Source organism: Adiantum capillus-veneris, chromosome 2, assembly GCF_014529385.1.
Source record: "Adiantum capillus-veneris isolate H3 chromosome 2, ASM1452938v2, whole genome shotgun sequence".
NCBI lineage: Eukaryota > Viridiplantae > Streptophyta > Polypodiopsida > Polypodiales > Pteridaceae > Adiantum > Adiantum capillus-veneris.
The window spans coordinates 120,783,225-120,801,401 of NC_140932.1; the positions used below are offsets into that span (position 1 = coordinate 120,783,225).

An 18,177-nucleotide genomic window follows, 5' to 3' on the forward strand; every position below is an offset into this window, starting at 1 on the left:
GGGGGAGGGGGAAGGACAATTTTTTAGTGTTGTATTTAATGTGTTGAAATGCAAAGTCCAACAAATGACGCAGGAGGAGAGAGGAAGACAAAACAAAATGTTTGCGTGTAGGAACAATTTAAAGTGATTTTAAAATTTACAAGACAAATCTTCAACAAAAGTGAATATCTATGGGAAGGAGGAGGAGGAGAGAGAGAGAGAGAGAGAGAGAGAGAGAGAGAGAGAGAGAGAAAAAAAAGTTTCTAATGCCATCAGAACAATCCCAAAAGATATATCTAGTAACATGGGTAAGAATAAAGTTATTTTTGTTTCATCTCTCTCTCTCTCTCTCTCTCTCTCTCTCTCTCTCTCTCTCTCTCTCTCTCTTACACACACACACACACTCACATATTTTGATAAAAGGAGAATCACACATACACACACACACACACTCACACGTACACACATGTTCTGATAAAAGAAGAATTTGAAATGTTGTAGGAACATCCAATGAGATCGCAAAGATCTATCCGATGGTAGAGAGAGAGAGAGAGAGAGAGAGAGAGATGCAGATCAATCATAGCCATCTATACTTTTCTTTTCAAAAAAATGAGAAAAAGAAGTTCGCTTCTCCTTTTTAAATGTCCACCGGGGATCGTCACTTCACCAAGAGGGTTTTTTTTTCGAGGGGGGAGGGGGGGGGGGGGGGGGGGGGGGGGGGGGGCATAGTTACTCTATTGGAACAATAGCAAGATGCCTCAAGACCTATGTGACAAATCTTTCCTTCAAGCATATATATATATATATATGTTCGTGCGTGCATGTGTGTGTGTGTGTGTGTGTGTCAGAGCTCAAAAAAAGATAGGTTCTCTTTATCCAAAGCTTGTTCAAAATGAAAAATGGACGGCTCAAATTTGGGCAAGAAGGTTCTCAAGCCAATTCAAATTATGGAATTTTTAGTTATAATATGAGATTTGTAGTGCGATTATCCCCCTCAAATTTAGAGTTAGTCATCTTATATACGTGTGAAAAGGTTCCAAAGACGAGTGCACAAAAAAATGTTTCCCAAGCCTTGGTGTGTGTGTGTGCGCGCGCGCTCTATGTGTACATATAGACATAATTGGAACATATCAAGATGCCTCAAGACCTATGTGACAAATCTTCGCTTCAAGCGAACACACACACACACACATATATATATGTGTGTGTGTGTGTGTGGGTGTGTGTGCTATTTGTACATATAGATACATACATCCATACATACATACAAGGATAGAAGCAAGTAAGAGAGTGGAGCAGAGACATTGAATCCAATTACGTTCCTATCATTGAAACTAAATCTAGAACCCACTCCATTTATTAAAAAAAGTTCTATTATTACATTGACTTCTCTTAGCTTTCATCTCCTTACACCATGCTAACTTATCTAATCTCTATAATCAAGCTTGGTAGCATTGCTAGATCAAGGTAGACCAAAAGGAGGAATCTCTCTCTCTCTCTCTCTCTCTCTCTCTCTCTCTCTCTCTCTCTTCATATACACCCCCCCCCCCCTAATAGAATTAGAGCACTCCTAAGTTTGTTGAACGAGGGTTAGCACCTCATGAAAAATAATGTCTATGAGAAGCTTCCAATCTTGGTATCAAAGAATGCTTTGCAGCATCTATTAAGAGGTCGTGTCATGCATCACTTTTAAAAATGTGATAGACTATACGTGTAGAAAGAGAGTATTGATAGTGTTCCACTTGGAAGAGAAGATAGCCCTATGAGAATAGAGGCATTGTTTCCCTGGCCGCAGCAACGAGCGGGTCACATACTAGTTTAAAGACAAGAGAAACAATATTTAACTCACATCACATTAATGATTAGTTTTCTCTCTACTATCTTCCCGCATAGCCGCTTTGATGGGGAAAAATAAGGCTCCTCATCATTTTGGACTTTGCCAAAAAAAAAAAGCTCCCTCTCTTCACATAGTCCTTCCTTATGGAGGCCAAAAAAGATTTAAATCGGGTTATTAAAATCATTCTTGAGCCTTATGTTGTAAGGGTTTGATCACTTCGCAAACAGGCGGCCACATGATGCTTGAAAACGCTCCGAAGAGATTTAGAGTGGGTGGATTCCACGTAGGGCTAATTTTTGAAGGCTTCGACATCCTTCGGAGGCACTTTTACTCTTCAATAAAAGACAAAAATAAATTAACCTTCAAAAGCATAGAATATTGAAAAATCTTTAAGTAGCCCTTCTAATTTTTGTCTCAATATAGTTTAATGAAGGGAAATGAATGATAAGGGTCACCCTAGAAATGAGCCTTGATTCCACATTCAAGAGTTGCCATAGGGTAAAGGCGCCACTTAAAGGACGGGTGCCTAAAAAATGGTCACCCTAAAAATGAGCCTTGATTCCACATTCAAGAGTTGCCATTGGGTAAAGGCGCCAGTTAAAAGATGGGTCCCTTTTTAGGCACCCGCCGACCCCTTTGCTCCTTGTAATGGAATTTGCCTATTCAATTTAAGAGTAGAGGAATTTAATGAGAGTACTTTCAAGAAATGATTTTGTGAGCATAGCGGGTAGACAGAATTGAAGATAGCAACATAATTATAGCAATTAGTTAACTTGGCATAGACAATACTTTTGCAAGAGAGAGAATTTAGAGAACATGACAACAGTTGAGGACCGGATTTATGTGGAGCCAGTCCCCCCTCCAATAGGCATTTGTATTATGATTTCTCCCATAAAGAGAGACTTGTTACAATACATTCTTTGTGTTCCTTGTGACCTAGGTGAAGCAATGAAGATGGAAAGCTTCATGCATCACCATCATAGCATAACCTAAACTTGAAGAAAGCTTTAACTATACCAAGCCTCAGTCCCAAGACCTCAAACACCTTCGAAGGTGGAGAGAGCTAGCAGGGAATGAGGGTAGGGAAGAGGAAGAAGAAACATTTCGTAGGAGAAAGAATTAGTTCCTCACTTATCATACTCTTGTTGCTAGCATACATAATAGCATAGTAATGAAGAAGAAGGAGATGGCAAGCTTAAGCATTGAAGCATGGCTCTTGGTTGGATTTGCACTCCATAGCCAAGAGTGTTGGTGTAGGCTCTCAACCTTTAGTTGCTTGGAGAGGGAGCTCTTCCACTTTGCATAGCACACCATGAGAGTGCTTGTGAGTGTGTGTGGGTGAGTATACCCCCTAAGCACCCCCCTAGCTTGCTTGGGTCGACCCCCCCTTGTAGCTCATGCTTGAAGCTCATTGGACCCCTCCAGGCCTAGCCAATCACAAGCAGAATCCATTACAAGCAACAGGGATAGCTTTGGGACAAGTGTCCCCCTTTCCCCTTTGAGAGAGAGGACTTGATAAATGCAAAAATAATTAGATAATTCAAGTAATTTATCATTGGACCCCTTTGAAGCCTAGCCAATAGGCTTCAAGCAACACATGAAGGTAACATGGGTAGGGACCTGACATGTGTCCTTGCTGCCTCTTCAAGCTGGGGCTTCCCTTGTGAGTGTGAGTGTGTGTTCTCTCTCTAATCCCTAGGAAAAGGGCTCGCCCCCCCTCTTGTAGGGATGCTTTTGACTTTAGGAGCTCAAGCACCTTAGTCATCAAGCATGACAAAGCACTTGGACTAGGGGGTATTCCCACAAGCATCTCAGGCAAGCATGTCAAGGCACCTCAAGCATGGAGTAAGTCAAGCACCTTAATCAAGCACCTCATGCACGACAAGCACCTCAAGCAGGTCAAGCACCTCGAGCTTGGGCCGGGTTCCCACCTCAAGCTCAGCCCTAGCTTACCTAAGGTCAAAGGACTTTTACACACATTATTGGAGGTCTTCAATGAAGCTAACCCTAAGGTCTTATGCTCCATTGGTTAGCCTTGCTCTTGATAGACCATCTCCCATTTGGGCCCCTTTACTATTGGCCCATGTTGAGATAGATCTATAAGCACATATCTATATCTTAACACTTGTTCCCGTTTATTCTCCCACATTAAGTGATCAATTTAATATGAGAAAATCATTTGGGTTGGTTAGATATTAGATTTTATGACATTACCTCTCTCTTGAAATCATAGTCGTCCTCGACTATGAGGTAGAAGAGATAAAGGCTTAGTCATTAGTCAATCGTACTTAGCGGGTAGAGGATCCCTGTTTTACCCTACGACATCTTTCCAAGATGGATGACTAATCCATTTGGTGCTTGGGAGACATAGCTGCCGCAAGCATGTCTGCTCTTTAGTCCATTTCATTCTCCCAAAGTAGAGTGACAAATTCTACTTGGTGTTTGAGAGACGTCGTCATCACAAACATGATTCTAAGCATGCATACTAGTTAAATTTGTGCACAATTAAAAAGAGGATTAGTCTTATAAGACAAAAACATGAGTCATTTAAAAGAGAGTTGTACATTTGCTTACTCTAATGTAGCATTGTAAGCATTGACAAGGTTCATACTATCCTTAAGTTTTACTCCTTGCATCCATTTAGCATCTTCAAAAGGATAATTTTTGAACTTAATAAGATACCGTCGGATTATCTTACCATGTCGTAGTACCTTGTCTTCATGCCGAAGGACAACTTCGGGTTGTAGCACCTCTTCTTGGTCTTCAACTTCGGGAGGGTCTTCAATAATTGGTTCAATTGGTGGCTCTCCTTTGTAGGGCTTAAGTAGGCTTACATGAAAGGCATTGTGTATAAGCCAATGGTTAGGCAACTTGAGTTGATAAGCCGTCTCATTGATAGGCTTCAAGATTTGGAAAGGACCATAGTATCTTTTTGCTAGTTTAGCATAATACTTTTGATGGCCCGTAGGATTTTTGCACGTCGTTTGCCTTAATCGAGCCTTAGGAAACTTGAGTAAGACACAATCATTTTCTTTGAACATTAAGGCTCTTCTGTGCTTATCAGCAGCAGCTTTTTGCCTTTCCCCGTAGAAGTATGTACAGTATTATTGTAGGCATACTCTACTAGAGGTAAATACTTTTCCCATTGTGAGGGTTGATCTACTTTGGTAACATAAGTCTTGAGTAGATCGAGTATCGTAAGATTGGCTATCTCACTTTGGCTATCCGTTTGTGGGTGATAGGCCGAAGAGAAATTCAATCTTGTTCCTAGATTTTCAAAGAGACCTTTCCAGAAATTACTGGTCATTCTCGGATCTCTATCTGACACGATGGATGTGGGTAATCCATGGTGCTTGAAAATCTGAGATATGAAGAGAGTTGCCATTTGATGTGCCTTAATAGTCTTTTTGACAGGAATAAAATGTGCTTGCTTACTAAACCTGTCGACTATTGTCCATATTCCTATATTCCCATGGATAGACTTGGGTAATCCAAAGATGAAATCCATGGATATACTCTCCCATGGTGAATTTGGAATAGGCAATGGATGGAGTAATCCAGGTTGCTTCCCTCTATCATACTTGGTCTTTTGGCATACTACACATTTTGAAACATACTCTTGTATGTCCACTTTCATGGTAGGCCAATAGAAATACGTATCTACTCCTCGGAGAGTAGGTTGAATACCTCTATGCCCTGCATATGGAGGAGCATGGGATTCATACATAACCTTCTCACGAAGGGAATGGGTAACACATAGCCTATTGCTGTGGAGAAGATAACCATCCTGCAAGGTGAATGGTTCCTCTTTCTTCCCCAAAGCAAGGGCTGACATTATGTCTCTAAAGTCAGGGTCAGTAGCATACTCATCTATCATAGAGGATAGATCATTGTGAGTAGCTATAGACACCGCATTAACTTTTGGTCGTCGTGAAAGTGCATCGACAACTTGATTGTGCTTACCAGCTATGTGAGCAATATGGAAATTAAATTACGAAAGAAAATTTGCCCACCTCATTTGTTTGTCGGAAAGTTTGGTTTGCGTCATGAAATACTTGAGACTTTGGTGGTCGGTTCGTAGGATAAATGGAGTCCCCAATAGGTAGTGCTTCCATGTATCTAGGGCATGTAGAACAGCTAAAAGCTCTTTCTCATAAATGCCCAAGACTCGTTCATCACTATTGAGCCTTCGGCTCTCATATGCTATGGCATGCCCTTCTTGAAGCAAAACCGCTCCAAGGCAATCACCACACACATCACATTGGACCTCAAATGGCTTTGAGAGATCCGGAAGCACGAGGACTGGTTGGGAAGTAAGCTTCTCTTTGAGTTTTTCAAAAGCATTTTGCTCCTTAGCAGTCCATACAAACTTAACGTTCTTCTTTGTTAAGTCGTGTAGTGGTCCTGCTACTTGAGAGAATTTTGCTATGAAGCGTCTATAGTATGCACACATACCAATAAAGCTTCTTAGCTCATGTAGATTCCTTGGGTTAGGCCATGATTTTATTACCTCTAACTTTGATGGATCCATACGAATACCATCGTGAGAGATAATATGACCTAGATATTGAATCTCTTGAAGGAAGAATTCACTTTTCTTTTGGTTGAGAAAAAGTTTGTTTTCCCTCAAGGCTTGAAAAATCACTTGGAGATGTTGCTTATGTTCCTCCAAAGATTTGGAGTAGATGATGATATCATCAAAGAACACTCCAGTGAATTTACGATATGGTCTAAAAATTTTCTCCATGAGACGATTGAAAGTAGCTGGTGCATTAGTCAAGCCAAAAGGCATGACTGGATATTCATAAAGACCAAATGTTGTGCGAAACGCGGTCTTTAGGATATCTTCATCCACTATCCTTATTTGATGATAGCCACTCTTAAGGTCAATCCTACTGAAGTAGGTAGAGCCTTGTAGCTTATCAAACAGATCTTCTACCCGAGGCACAGGAAATCTGTTTTTGATAGTGATATGGTTTAGTGCTCGATAGTCCACACACATACGGTATGTACCATCTTTCTTTTGCACTAAAAGGATTGGAGAACAAAAGGGAGAGGAACTAGGCCTCACCATCCCTTTGTCTACCAATTCCTGTACTTGCCTCATAATCTCCTCTTGTTGAGCTTGTGAGACTCGATAAGGAGGTTTGTTAGGCGGTGAGCTTCCTGGAAGGAGCTCAATAGGATGGTCATCATCCCCTCGTTTTGGAGGTAGGTCCATAGGGATATCATCGATGAACACATCTTGGAATCCTTTTAGAAAAGTAGACAAGTCTAACTCTTCTTGATTCCTATCATTTTCATTTGATGAAACATTATTAGCTTTTAGAGACTCTTTGACATAAATCATGTACGCAGAAACTGAGCTCTTCATTGATTTATCAAAAGAAAGAGGATTTACAAGTGGAATAGTGCGACCACGCTCACTAGCATCTATATACATGTTCTTTCCCCTATAGGTGAAGTAAATTCTCCTTTCATGGAACTTCATGTTGGCAGCCATGCGATCAAACCATGGTGCCCCTAGGATAACATCCTGATGTTGGAGAGGAGAGATGAAGAAGTCTTCTTTGTCGACATAGCTTTGGACATGAAGCCTCAACTTCCCAATCAAGGGAGTAACAGAGGCTTGTTGTCCCTTGAAAGCTGCATCGGCTGTTACTATATCTCCCATCTCAAAAGCTTGAATGCCCAACTTGGTGGCCAACTCTATTGATATGAAGTTGAGAGTAGAGCCTGGGTCAAACAAGATGAAGGCATCATGCTCTCTTACCTTTCCCCACGCATAGGAAAGTGATGATCCTTTGCAATGACCATCCTCTTTTGGAGCTTCGATGGTGGAAGCCCTAGGGGTCTCATTGCGAGTATTCTTCTTGGGGCAAGAACGATAGCCATGTCCTCGCTCTCCACACTTGAAACACTTATGGTCCTTGCGAAAAGCTTCAAGCTCTTCAGGAGAGAGTTTGTTTTTACCTTTGTAAACTCCCTTCTCCTTGGACCGATTGTTGTTGTTGTTGTTGTTGTTGGAAGTGCCTTGGGAATTATTTTGAGCATTGGATTTCCCCTTTGCATCATTTTTATCTTTGTTTTCCATGGGCTTGACATTACGTCTATCCCCTTGATGGAAATTGATGCGTGAAGCAACCATGGTGTGGTGGATTACTTCGGTAATAGTACCGGGCCGTTGAGAGTTGATGTATTCGGCCATCTCTTCAGGTAATCCCGCACAGAATTGCTGTCTTTGTTCGGCAAAGTCTATCTTTTGAAAGACAGTAGCTTTGAGATGTAAATCCCAAAACTTGTCTACATACTTGTTGATAGACTCATGAGAGAGAAGCTTCAAGCCGCGCCATTCGGTAAGAACTTTATCTTTAGTATCACTTGGAAGAAATTGCTTCATGATGGAAACTCGTAGAGTTTTCCATGTCTTTGGGGCTTCTCCATTGCCACGAAGGCTAGCCCACCATTGACGAGCTAATTTTTGGAAGTGCATAGCTACATGGCGTAGCTTGGAGGACTCTGTGAAGCCCTCGTCCCCAAAGGCCGCATCAAATTGCTGGATGAAGGCCAACACTTTGTCGGTAGCACCAAAGGTGCCATCGTAGGTGAGAAAAGAGATACTCTTTCCTCCCTCCTTGAACTTCTTTAGCTTTTGTGACCTTCGCCATGCAGGAAATGATTTGCGATGTCCTCCCCTCTTGTATTCTCTAGGAGAATAGCCATAACTTTCATCGGAAGAGGAGGAAGGTGAAGAAGAAGGAGAAGAGGGTGACCTCTTCCTAGCCCTTTTCTTCCTTTGTTTCCTCTCTTGACTTTTAGAGTGATGAGGAGAAGAACTATAGGTTGCTCTTTTCCTCTTGGGAGGAGTAGGCGATCGTCTAGACTGCTGTCTTCGTGGAGCCACATCTTCAGAAGAACTTAGACTGTCATTGCTTTCTTTCTCTTTGGATTCCTCCTCTCGAATGGGAGAGAGTCTTCTTTTGGGGGTCTCTTCAAGAGGCCTCCTAAGCTCTCTCTCCTCTGGGAGAGGAAGGGAAATTACATAAGCACGAAGTTGTTGAGTAACTTCGGCTTGCAAAACAGGGTTGCCCATAGCTTGTTGCAACCTAGTGACGAGATAATTCACAAACATGAGAGCATCATCATTAGCACCTTCATGTACAAAATCAAAGCTATCAATGTTCATTCTACTCTCTTGATTATTGTCAGCCATGTTAGCAAAATTTATGTTTATACTTAGTGTATGCTTTGGCAATACAAAACCTTAGTTGCCACTCCTCTTAGCCTTTGAAAATCGGCTCTTAAGTATCTACACCCACGGCTCGAAGTGGTTAATTATAGAGAGTAGAGGAGTAGGTCTAACATAGCAGAGTTGCCAAGGGTTAGCTCCTTTCGGACTTCTTATGGCTCAATAATGGTAAAGCCGTAGGCAAGTCTAGAAAGACTCCATTATTAAGTCCAAAGCTCTCGAGGTGTGCACCATCCCCCACATAGTGGGCTCAACAAAACCGATAATAGATCCCAATTCCACTTACCCTATTATAATTAACAACATCAACCATTTATAGCCTTCTTAAGGACCTCTCTTCTTAAGCAAGAAAAGAGAAACCAAATGCTCTGATACCAATGTAATGGAATTTGCCTATTCAATTTGAGAGTAGCTGAATTTAATGAGAGTACTTTCAAGAAATGATTTTGTGAGCATAGCGGGTAGACATAATTGAAGATAGCAACATAATTATAGCAATTAGTTAACTTGGCATAGACAATACTTTTGCAAGAGAGAGAATTTAGAGAACATGACAACAGTTGAGGACCGGATTTATGTGGAGCCAGTCCCCCCTCCAATAGGCATTTGTATTATGATTTCTCCCATAAAGAGAGACTTGTTACAATACATTCTTTGTGTTCCTTGTGGCCTAGGTGAAGCAATGAAGATGGAAAGCTTCATGCATCACCATCATAGCATAACCTAAACTTGAAGAAAGCTTTAACTATACCAAGCCTCAGTCCCAAGACCTATAACACCTTCGAAGGTGGAGAGAGCTAGCAGGGAATGAGGGTAGGGAAGAGGAAGAAGAAACATTTCGTAGGAGAAAGAATTAGTTCCTCACTTATCATACTCTTGTTGCTAGCATACATAATAGCATAGTAATGAAGAAGAAGGAGATGACAAGCTTAAGCATTGAAGCATGGCTCTTGGTTGGATTTGCACTCCATAGCCAAGAGTGTTGGTGTAGGCTCTCAACCTTTAGTTGCTTGGAGAGGGAGCTCTTCCACTTTGCATAGCACACCATGAGAGTGCTTGTGAGTGTGTGTGGGTGAGTATGCCCCCTAAGCACCCCCCTAGCTTGCTTGGGTCGACCCCCCCTTGTAGCTCATGCTTGAAGCTCATTGGACCCCTCCAGGCCTAGCCAATCACAAGCAGAAGCCATTACAAGCAACAAGGATAGCCTTGGGACAAGTGTCCCCCTTTCCCCTTTGAGAGAGAGGACTTGATAAATGCAAAAACAATTAGATAATTCAAGTAATTTATCATTGGACCCCTTTGAAGCCTAGCCAATAGGCTTCAAGCAACACATGAAGGTAACATGGGTAGGGACCTGACATGTGTCCTTGCTGCCTCTTCAAGCTGGGGCTTCCCTTGTGAGTGTGAGTGTGTGTTCTCTCTCTAATCCCTAGGAAAAGGGCTCGCCCCCCCTCTTGTAGGGATGCTTTTGACTTTAGGAGCTCAAGCACCTTAGTCATCAAGCATGACAAAGCACTTGGACTAGGGGGTATTCCCACAAGCATCTCAGGCAAGCATGTCAAGGCACCTCTAGCACCTTAATCAAGCGGCAAGTCAAGCACCTCAAGCATGGAGTAAGTCAAGCACCTTAATCAAGCACCTCAAGCAGGACAAACACCTCAAGTAGGACAAGCACCTCAAGCAGGTCAAGCACCTCGAGCTTGGGCCGGGTTCCCACCGCAAGCTCAACCCTAGCTTACCTAAGGTCAAAGGACTTTTACACACATTATTGGAGGTCTTCAATGAAGCTAACCCTAAGGTCTTATGCTCCATTGGTTAGCCTTGCTCTTGATAGACCATCTCCCATTTGGGCCCCTTTACTATTGGCCCCGTGTTGAGATAGATCTATAAGCACATATCTATATCTTAACACTTGTTCCCGTTTATTCTCCCACATTAAGTGATCAATTTAATATGAGAAAATCATTTGGGTTGGTTAGATATTAGATTTTATGACACTCCTTGAATATATGTAGCGCCGGTTCAGAGACAACGAAGCTTCTCAGCTATGTTGGTTATCGCAGCCAGGATTGAGTCCCATCCGTCGGATCGTGCGTTCGAGCATTGTTGGCGACCTATCTCTAAACACCCCCTACATTGTGTCAAGAGTGGTACGCATTTTTGTTACATGCAAAAATAGAAAATGGTGTGGTGCGATGTCGTTCGTGTGCCATTCAAGGTGCAGCTTTTTGCTGCAGATAGGTCATGAGCAGGCCCACTGTTTGTGCCCCTCCAGCCGCAAAACAGTACAACAATCGCCTGGCCAAGCATTCTCTTTTAAATTTCATTGCACATTGCACACACATAAAGAGGCATGATTTAGGACAAGATCCGCGTTGGGCAAACTTGAAACTTCAAAGAGTTTGTAGAATGTGAAAGCTCATTGTTAGTTCCCCCCTACCTAAAAGCCTGAATGAGGAATCATGATTCGTTATTATGTAGCTATCGTTTTTTTCACTCGGGGAGTCGGGGTATCAAAAGGCCGGTTATCCTTTGTGGTGGGCTCTGCACGAGAGTCTGCAGGCGTGCATTTGCGTGCAGAGCTCCCCGTCTGCATCTGCCTGTATATATACACATTGCGACTCCCGAAGCTATAGACATTCCGATCTCCGTGCAGCGGCCCGCTGGAGTTTTCCGGGACTCCCCCCCGCCCAGACCAGCCTACAAGAACGAACTCTCTGAATGCGCCTGCATTCAATATGGCAATACTTGTGTCTCCTCTGTTGGGCCTCCGAGCTCGCCATGGCCCGTCTCTGCACGCCATATTGGTGATCTTGGCTTCTCTCGCCTTGCAGAGTGGCTGCATGATTGAAGCACGGCCCCCTCACCCCAGCCCTCCTCCGAACCCACCCCACCCAACACCGCCTCACCCCTCTCCCCCTTCACCCACGCCTCCTTCGCCACACTCCCGCCCTCCTCCACCTCCACCTCCACCGCCACCTCCACCCCCTCCTCCATCTACACAGAATTGTACCCAGCTGCATGAGCTCTCAGAGGGTCCCTACTGGATTGAAGAGAATATTGAGGCCTCTAATGTCAGGTTAAATCTTAGCTATGGCGTTCCCCTCAACATTACCTTCAAGATTGCAAATGGCACTTTAAGCGAGCTTGCGGGTTCATGTGTGACCATTGAGGGTGCACGTGTAGACCTTTGGCAGTGCCGCTATGATGGGCTCTACAGCGATGAGGAAGATGATGGCACTACAGGGGAGACATGGCTTCGTGGCTATCAATATACGAACTCCACTGGTTACACTAGCTTCGACACCATCTACCCTGGTAAAAATGGCATCTTTATGTTTGCATGTCTTACCTGCTGTATAGTGTGCCTACGGTGATTTGCTTTTTGTGGCTCTTTCCTTGCTTTGTTGATTTACTGCTGCCTTGCTTTTTCTTTCTTGTCGGTGCCAATAAATTCGGCTGTGTTAACAACTACTGCAGATCTGGTCTTGGGACCTCATTTGTGTGCCTGTAAGCATTGGCCATCGCGCTATGAGATCTCACAGAGTAATTTTACCTCATGATTGTATGTCAATGTGGGCTTGGAGAAGGTGAGTACGTGATTCGAATGGAGACCTGCACAAGTTTGGATGAGTAAATAGATGCATCTATGTGCCTTAGAGTGGGATTTTGAATGCATTGCAGAGACACCTTCGTGACATTACTTAGCTTATTGTCATAGCTCAATGGATGCTGCTTTTTTAACAATGTTTAGTTCATTTTTCTCTTGTGTCGGTGGCTACTTTTTCTTATTCGAACTCAGAAAATGATTTCGTGTACGGAGTTGGGCTGAAGCAATTATCCTCCAATGGTTAGGAGATGGTTTTCATTTTTAAGGAAATCATAAGGGAGGCCATTCACAAGGAGGCTGGTGAGGGGCCCAGTGGTTGCACTGTATATTATCTCATGTGAGTGGAAAATATCCGTTCGGTCTTTTGGTCACGTTCTCAACGCACCTTGTGTAAATGACTTATGAACATTCACATCCCCCTATTATAATACTAGCTCCCCCCAACCCCAACCCCGGCCTCCACAAGCATCTTCTTCCCCCTCCCTCCCTTCTGCTTTTCCTTTCAATCAAACAAAAAAAGGTGAAGAAACTCATATAAGAAAGTTGGACTGGAGGTACCTGGATCTGTATCACATGTGTCATGAGAATGAAAGTTAGTTCCTTCTGGTTCTCATTCTTTTCTGTTTTGGCACCAGCTGGTTAACGCTTCTTCAGTAAATGGTAAAGGCAATCAGAGAAAAAGCAATACGGATGTGGTCTCGTGCACATCAGTTATCAGTAATATAAAACTGGTGCACCTATGCCTAAATCGGCATAGTGACAAAAAAACTTGCATAGCTGCGTATAAGATAAGTAACTGATGCATGTATGACCGTTTACTTCAAAAGGTAACTGATATCTATGCATTGCTTGACCACTGCGTAAGCAGCTTTATCCAATTGCGTAAACATAGTGGCTATTCGGAATTTCGGTGCCATGTTTCTACAGACCTGTTGTTGTGTTTGAAGTTTTGTAATGCTTTGTGTCCATATAAGGGAGCAATAGGTTTTGAGAGCTGAAGTAGGAGGGGCTTTTCTACCTTTTAACATTCCAGAAGGGTGGTATTCGGTTTTAGAGCTGTTTCGTTGGCTCCATTGCTTAATATAGCTTTTACTGCCTATTCTCAACACGTTTGTCGACAGTTCTGTAAAGCAAGCAGATTATTGAATGATGGTTTTCCGCTTTGTTCTATGCTGCTAGTATTTATTGAAATTTCCTGAGTTTTTTCTCTTTGTTTTGATGGTTCTTGTTTTTTTAGGTTGGTATACAAGCAGAACAGTCCACATTCATGTGAGGGTTCGTGTTTACGATGATGATGGAAATACAACTCTTTATGATGATACCACACAGCTCTACTTCGACGACACTATTACTAATGCCATAATTGCAGATGTATATCCATACAACGACAGGGGCTATGCGGTTCGGGACACTTTCAACTCCAATGATCCTTTGTTCACAACCACCAATGTTATCTCGCTCACGGGCAGCTATAATGATAGTGATGGTTATAGTAGCATTGTGGAGTTGAGCCTACCATTCTCCACCTCTGTGTTGGTACTTGGCAATGGAAAGAGCATCAGAAGTGGTGATGGGGGTGGGTTTGCTTCCATATTATGATTAAGTTCAAGACTCCCATTCTCCACCTCTGTGTCGGTACTTGGCAATGGAAAAAGGCATCAGAAGTGGTGATGACGGTGGGTTTGCGATTACATTATGATAAGTTCAGGTAAACAGATCATAGTACAATACATTTCATCACTTGGCATTAGATTTTTTGTTTGCCATGTCGAGGGAGTGCTTACATTAGCTGTGCCCTGCGTGGCTCATTTTTAGGCATTCTTTTTACGAACAATTGTTTTTATTCATAGTACTTCAGCTGCGGCTGTTCTAATGTATTGCCCTTGAAGTTGTGTTATAGAGGCGCAAGCGAGCCTATTCTTTTATGTAACGGTTTGTTTTCAAGTGCCTTATATTCCTGAGAAATCAATCAATAGACAGTACTAATATTTTGCTCAATTCTCGAAGCTTTCAATCCTATCGTGTCTTTTTCTCTTGATTTGTAGCTGCATTTGATTTTGGATTTATGTGATGGTTTGTTTTTGAATAAGGGCCAAGGAAGCCCAGATTGTCTTACTGTTGTTGCAATGTCTTTACTTTTGGGGAATCATGGCGGACAAGGTTTCGTGTACATGCTAGTGGCACTGCTGTTTTTGGCTTTAAAAAACACGCATCAGTAAACTTCTTTGGCTTTTAGTTTGTTAAATGCCCCCTTCATGTGAGAGGCTCATATGACTCTGACAGTTTTTTAGATTGTACTCCCTCCATGTAAGGGCAGCGTATTACTTCTTTCCACTCTTTTCTTTTAGATTAGGGCAATGCCCTTGTGAGCCTTCACCTTATATATACTCAGATATAAGCGTTGGTTGAATGAGATCTTTCCCTCTGGGTATATCTATTTGTGACTTGAGAGTTATGACCAAGTAATATTAGCTGCTTAGAATTGCGCTTCTAGATAGCAGATGGCAGTTTTTATAGAAAATGGATAGGCACACACCAAAATGTAATGATCTAGTTCACGTATGGCTGTTTTTGTGTGCTTGCATATCCACCAAAATGTAATGATCTAGTTCATGTATGGCTGTTTTTGTGTGCTTGCATATTGGAATGGGAAGGTTACTTCAATGATGTTTGTATTTGTGTGTGTGTGTGTGTGTGTGTGAGAGAGAGAGAGAGAGAGAGAGAGAGAGAGAGAGAGAGAGGCAGAAGAAGAAGAGAGTTTTAACGCCGTAGGAAACTATCCATCCCAAGAGACCTTAAAGATCTAGCCAATGAGGAGTTGAACTCAAGACCTATTATTCAAGAGGGAAATGGCATAACCAATCTACCACACTTCGGTGATAGAAAGGTTATAAGAGAGAGAGAGAGGTTTTTCGTAAGAATTATCCCAAGAGACCTCAAAGATCCATCCGACGAGTCTTGAACTCAAGGTCTGCTATTCAAGAGGAAACTCGGAGAGTTAAAAGAAGAAGAAGAAGAAGAAGAGGATTCTAACTCATAGGGAACCGTCCCAAGAGCCATCAAAGATCATCTTTCCGACTAGTTTTGAACTCAAGACCTGTTAAGAGAGAGAGAGAGAGACAGAGAGGGATGCTTGAAAGGTTGACATGCCTATAGGTGCCTTACCAGATCAAACATTGTTGTGTATTTTCTGACCGATTGCTCGCAGTTTGGCTCGTAACAAAACCAGGTAAAATGCACAAGGCCCAAAAAACTTTAAAAAGTGCGGCAAGGCAGTGTGGTAGTGTGGACAAAAGTGAGATAGATCTTTTGGAAAAGTAGTGTAATTTGGCAAGGGCCATGGCCCATCAGGCTGTTGCAAATGACTTGAGCTGCAAGATGTACTTGCCCTTTGGTGATGTGTAGGCAAAATGTGACTTTACAGTCTTTGAAGTGTCCCTTTTCCTTGAGGCAAAAAATGGCAAGCCTCAACTTTCAAGGTCACTTTTGCTGTTTCACAGTGTCCTCTGTGGAAACAGTGAAAGGTTGACTCCACTGTAAGCCTCAAGGTCACTTTCGCTGTTTCAAGGTTTCCTCTGTGGAAACAGTGAAAGGTTTCACTCCACCTTTCACTGTAGGGCCTGGCCCCCATGTTTGGAAAAACATATATTGCAAACATGCACAAATCCTGTCAACGTCGGGAGTCGACGGCTGCAGATCTCAGCCCTCCATCCACTCCACTTTCCTGAGCGGAACCCATGCTTGCAACCGCCGGATGCTGGACAGTGCAGCATGCGGAATGTCAGGAGCCACACACAGTCTGCACGCCAATCCGTTGCCTCCAACTCAGCATGCAGAATTGGAAATGCACGGAATCTTGGCAAGTAAGCCCCCGGAATTGCCTGCCTGCCTGGGTCTGACCTGCTGAGCCTGTAGCCCTCCTCCCCCGACTGTTGAGGCCAGGAATGGTCACCCAAGTGACCATTCCCGGCAATGTAGGCTCCCGCCTGTGCGTGCATGCATGGCAAAAACATTTTCCCAACCAACCATAATTCTTATTTACCAATTCTCCAAGAGGATGAGATATGCTAGTGTCTGTGTGTTTTTGTCTGAGGTGTCTTTGGATGATTCCTAGGTTCAATTGTGCGCACGAAACGCACATACCAGGGATGATTACCATCTTATTTAGGGGGTGCGACTTCGGGAGTGTGATTATGATTTATTTAGATGCATAATCAACCTGTACTTTGTGCATTGTGGTGGCATGGAGAATGTGTCCACATGGTGCTATAAAGAAGAGCCTTGTGTCTTCTGTATTATATGTATGCATTAAGGTAATAGGAATTGCTCTTGTTGAACATAATATTCTGAGCACCAAAAGGTCTTGTTGAGGATGACAAACTTGTAATGCAAAAAGACACTTTGAATGACAAAAAGTTTTCACAACAAAAAATTGATGTCTCTCTTCGGCCTTGAAATAGCGCGCCTTGATTACTTTGCTAGGATATGTGTCAATATATTACTAACATTCATGCGTTATGTTTTTCTTTCTTGACATTAGTGCATTTATATTCTTCAGATGATTTACATCACAATAAGCTCTATTGTGCCATGCTCAGTTCAGTGCTTGAGAAACTACAAGTCCATTGGTAATTCACTTTTTTACGAAGTGCACTGTTCATGGAAATGCATTGGAAACCTTGCTTTTTTAGGAAGTACACTGTTATTTTGCAAGCAACAACTTAGACCTCTTGATGTTGTGCATCACTTACCAAAGCTTTTGCGGAAAAGGATTCAATGCAAGTCACATTCATGAAGTAAATGGAAGGGTAGTATTGTAACTGTCTTTTGTGTCAAACATTGATATCAAAGCATGGGTTTACAAGTTATTAATCGTCCAAGCCTTGCAAGAATGGAATATTAGAAGTTAGCAGCTGTTGGTGGTAGTGATATAAATTGAACACACATGGGTTTCGAAGGTTAGATCAACACACCATTTTCAGTTGGTTATTATAAACTATAATGCCCTTTTCCCGTATGCATGTTTTCTCTTTTAATGTCCAAGGGTTACGATATGCTTGTTTTCTCTTTCACTGTTGAAGGGTTATGAGATGCTTCTTCTCTAGTGTTGAAGGGTCATGCTTGCTTTTCCTCCCATATATGAGGGTCACTTTTTTTTTGGATTTGCAATAATCGAAAGGAATTCCTTACCTTCCAAGTTTTTAAAAATAGTGGTGTCATGATGATTATGTTGCAAAATGGTAGCAAGCATTGTGTAGGCTTGCATAGTAATGGAAAAGGAAGTAACAAAAAATGCTACACCAAGTTCCAACTCTCCCATTCTCTTGGCACAAGATCCGCACAACACAAGAAGGGGATAGGGGTTTGTATATAGACAAAAGGTTTCTCATGTAGACAAGGATATCCCAATCTTCACTATGCAAACATCTTTTCTTTCTTCCTCGTACGATTGCATGTGTAAATTTTCAAAAACATCCGCTACAAAGCACTGTCTATGGGGTC

At 42.5% G+C, this 18,177-nt stretch overlaps 1 protein-coding gene and 1 long non-coding RNA gene across 2 annotated transcripts; both read left to right on the forward strand.

The window, feature by feature from the left end:
- Positions 1 to 11,564: 11,564 nt before the first annotated feature.
- On the forward strand, positions 11,565 to 14,673 carry LOC147463489 (uncharacterized). Its single transcript, XM_086489263.1, has 2 exons — positions 11,565 to 12,383; positions 13,913 to 14,673. Exons 1-2 carry the CDS (start codon positions 11,804 to 11,806, stop codon positions 14,272 to 14,274), a joined length of 942 nt encoding a protein of 313 aa, XP_086345389.1. The 5' UTR covers positions 11,565 to 11,803; the 3' UTR covers positions 14,275 to 14,673.
- On the forward strand, positions 12,662 to 13,570 carry LOC147463490 (uncharacterized). The gene is made up of 2 exons (XR_015185180.1): positions 12,662 to 13,229; positions 13,311 to 13,570. It is a non-coding gene; the product is annotated as an uncharacterized LOC147463490 (long non-coding RNA).
- Positions 14,674 to 18,177: the final 3,504 nt, after the last annotated feature.

Coding starts and splice junctions, on each gene's coding strand:
- LOC147463489 (XM_086489263.1), top strand. CDS start 11,804: ATGGCAATACTTGTGTCTCCTCTGTTGGGCCTCCGAGCTCGCCATGGC. Junction 12,384..13,912: donor CTTCGACACCATCTACCCTG/GTAAAAATGGCA, acceptor TTGTTTTTTTAG/GTTGGTATACAAGCAGAACA.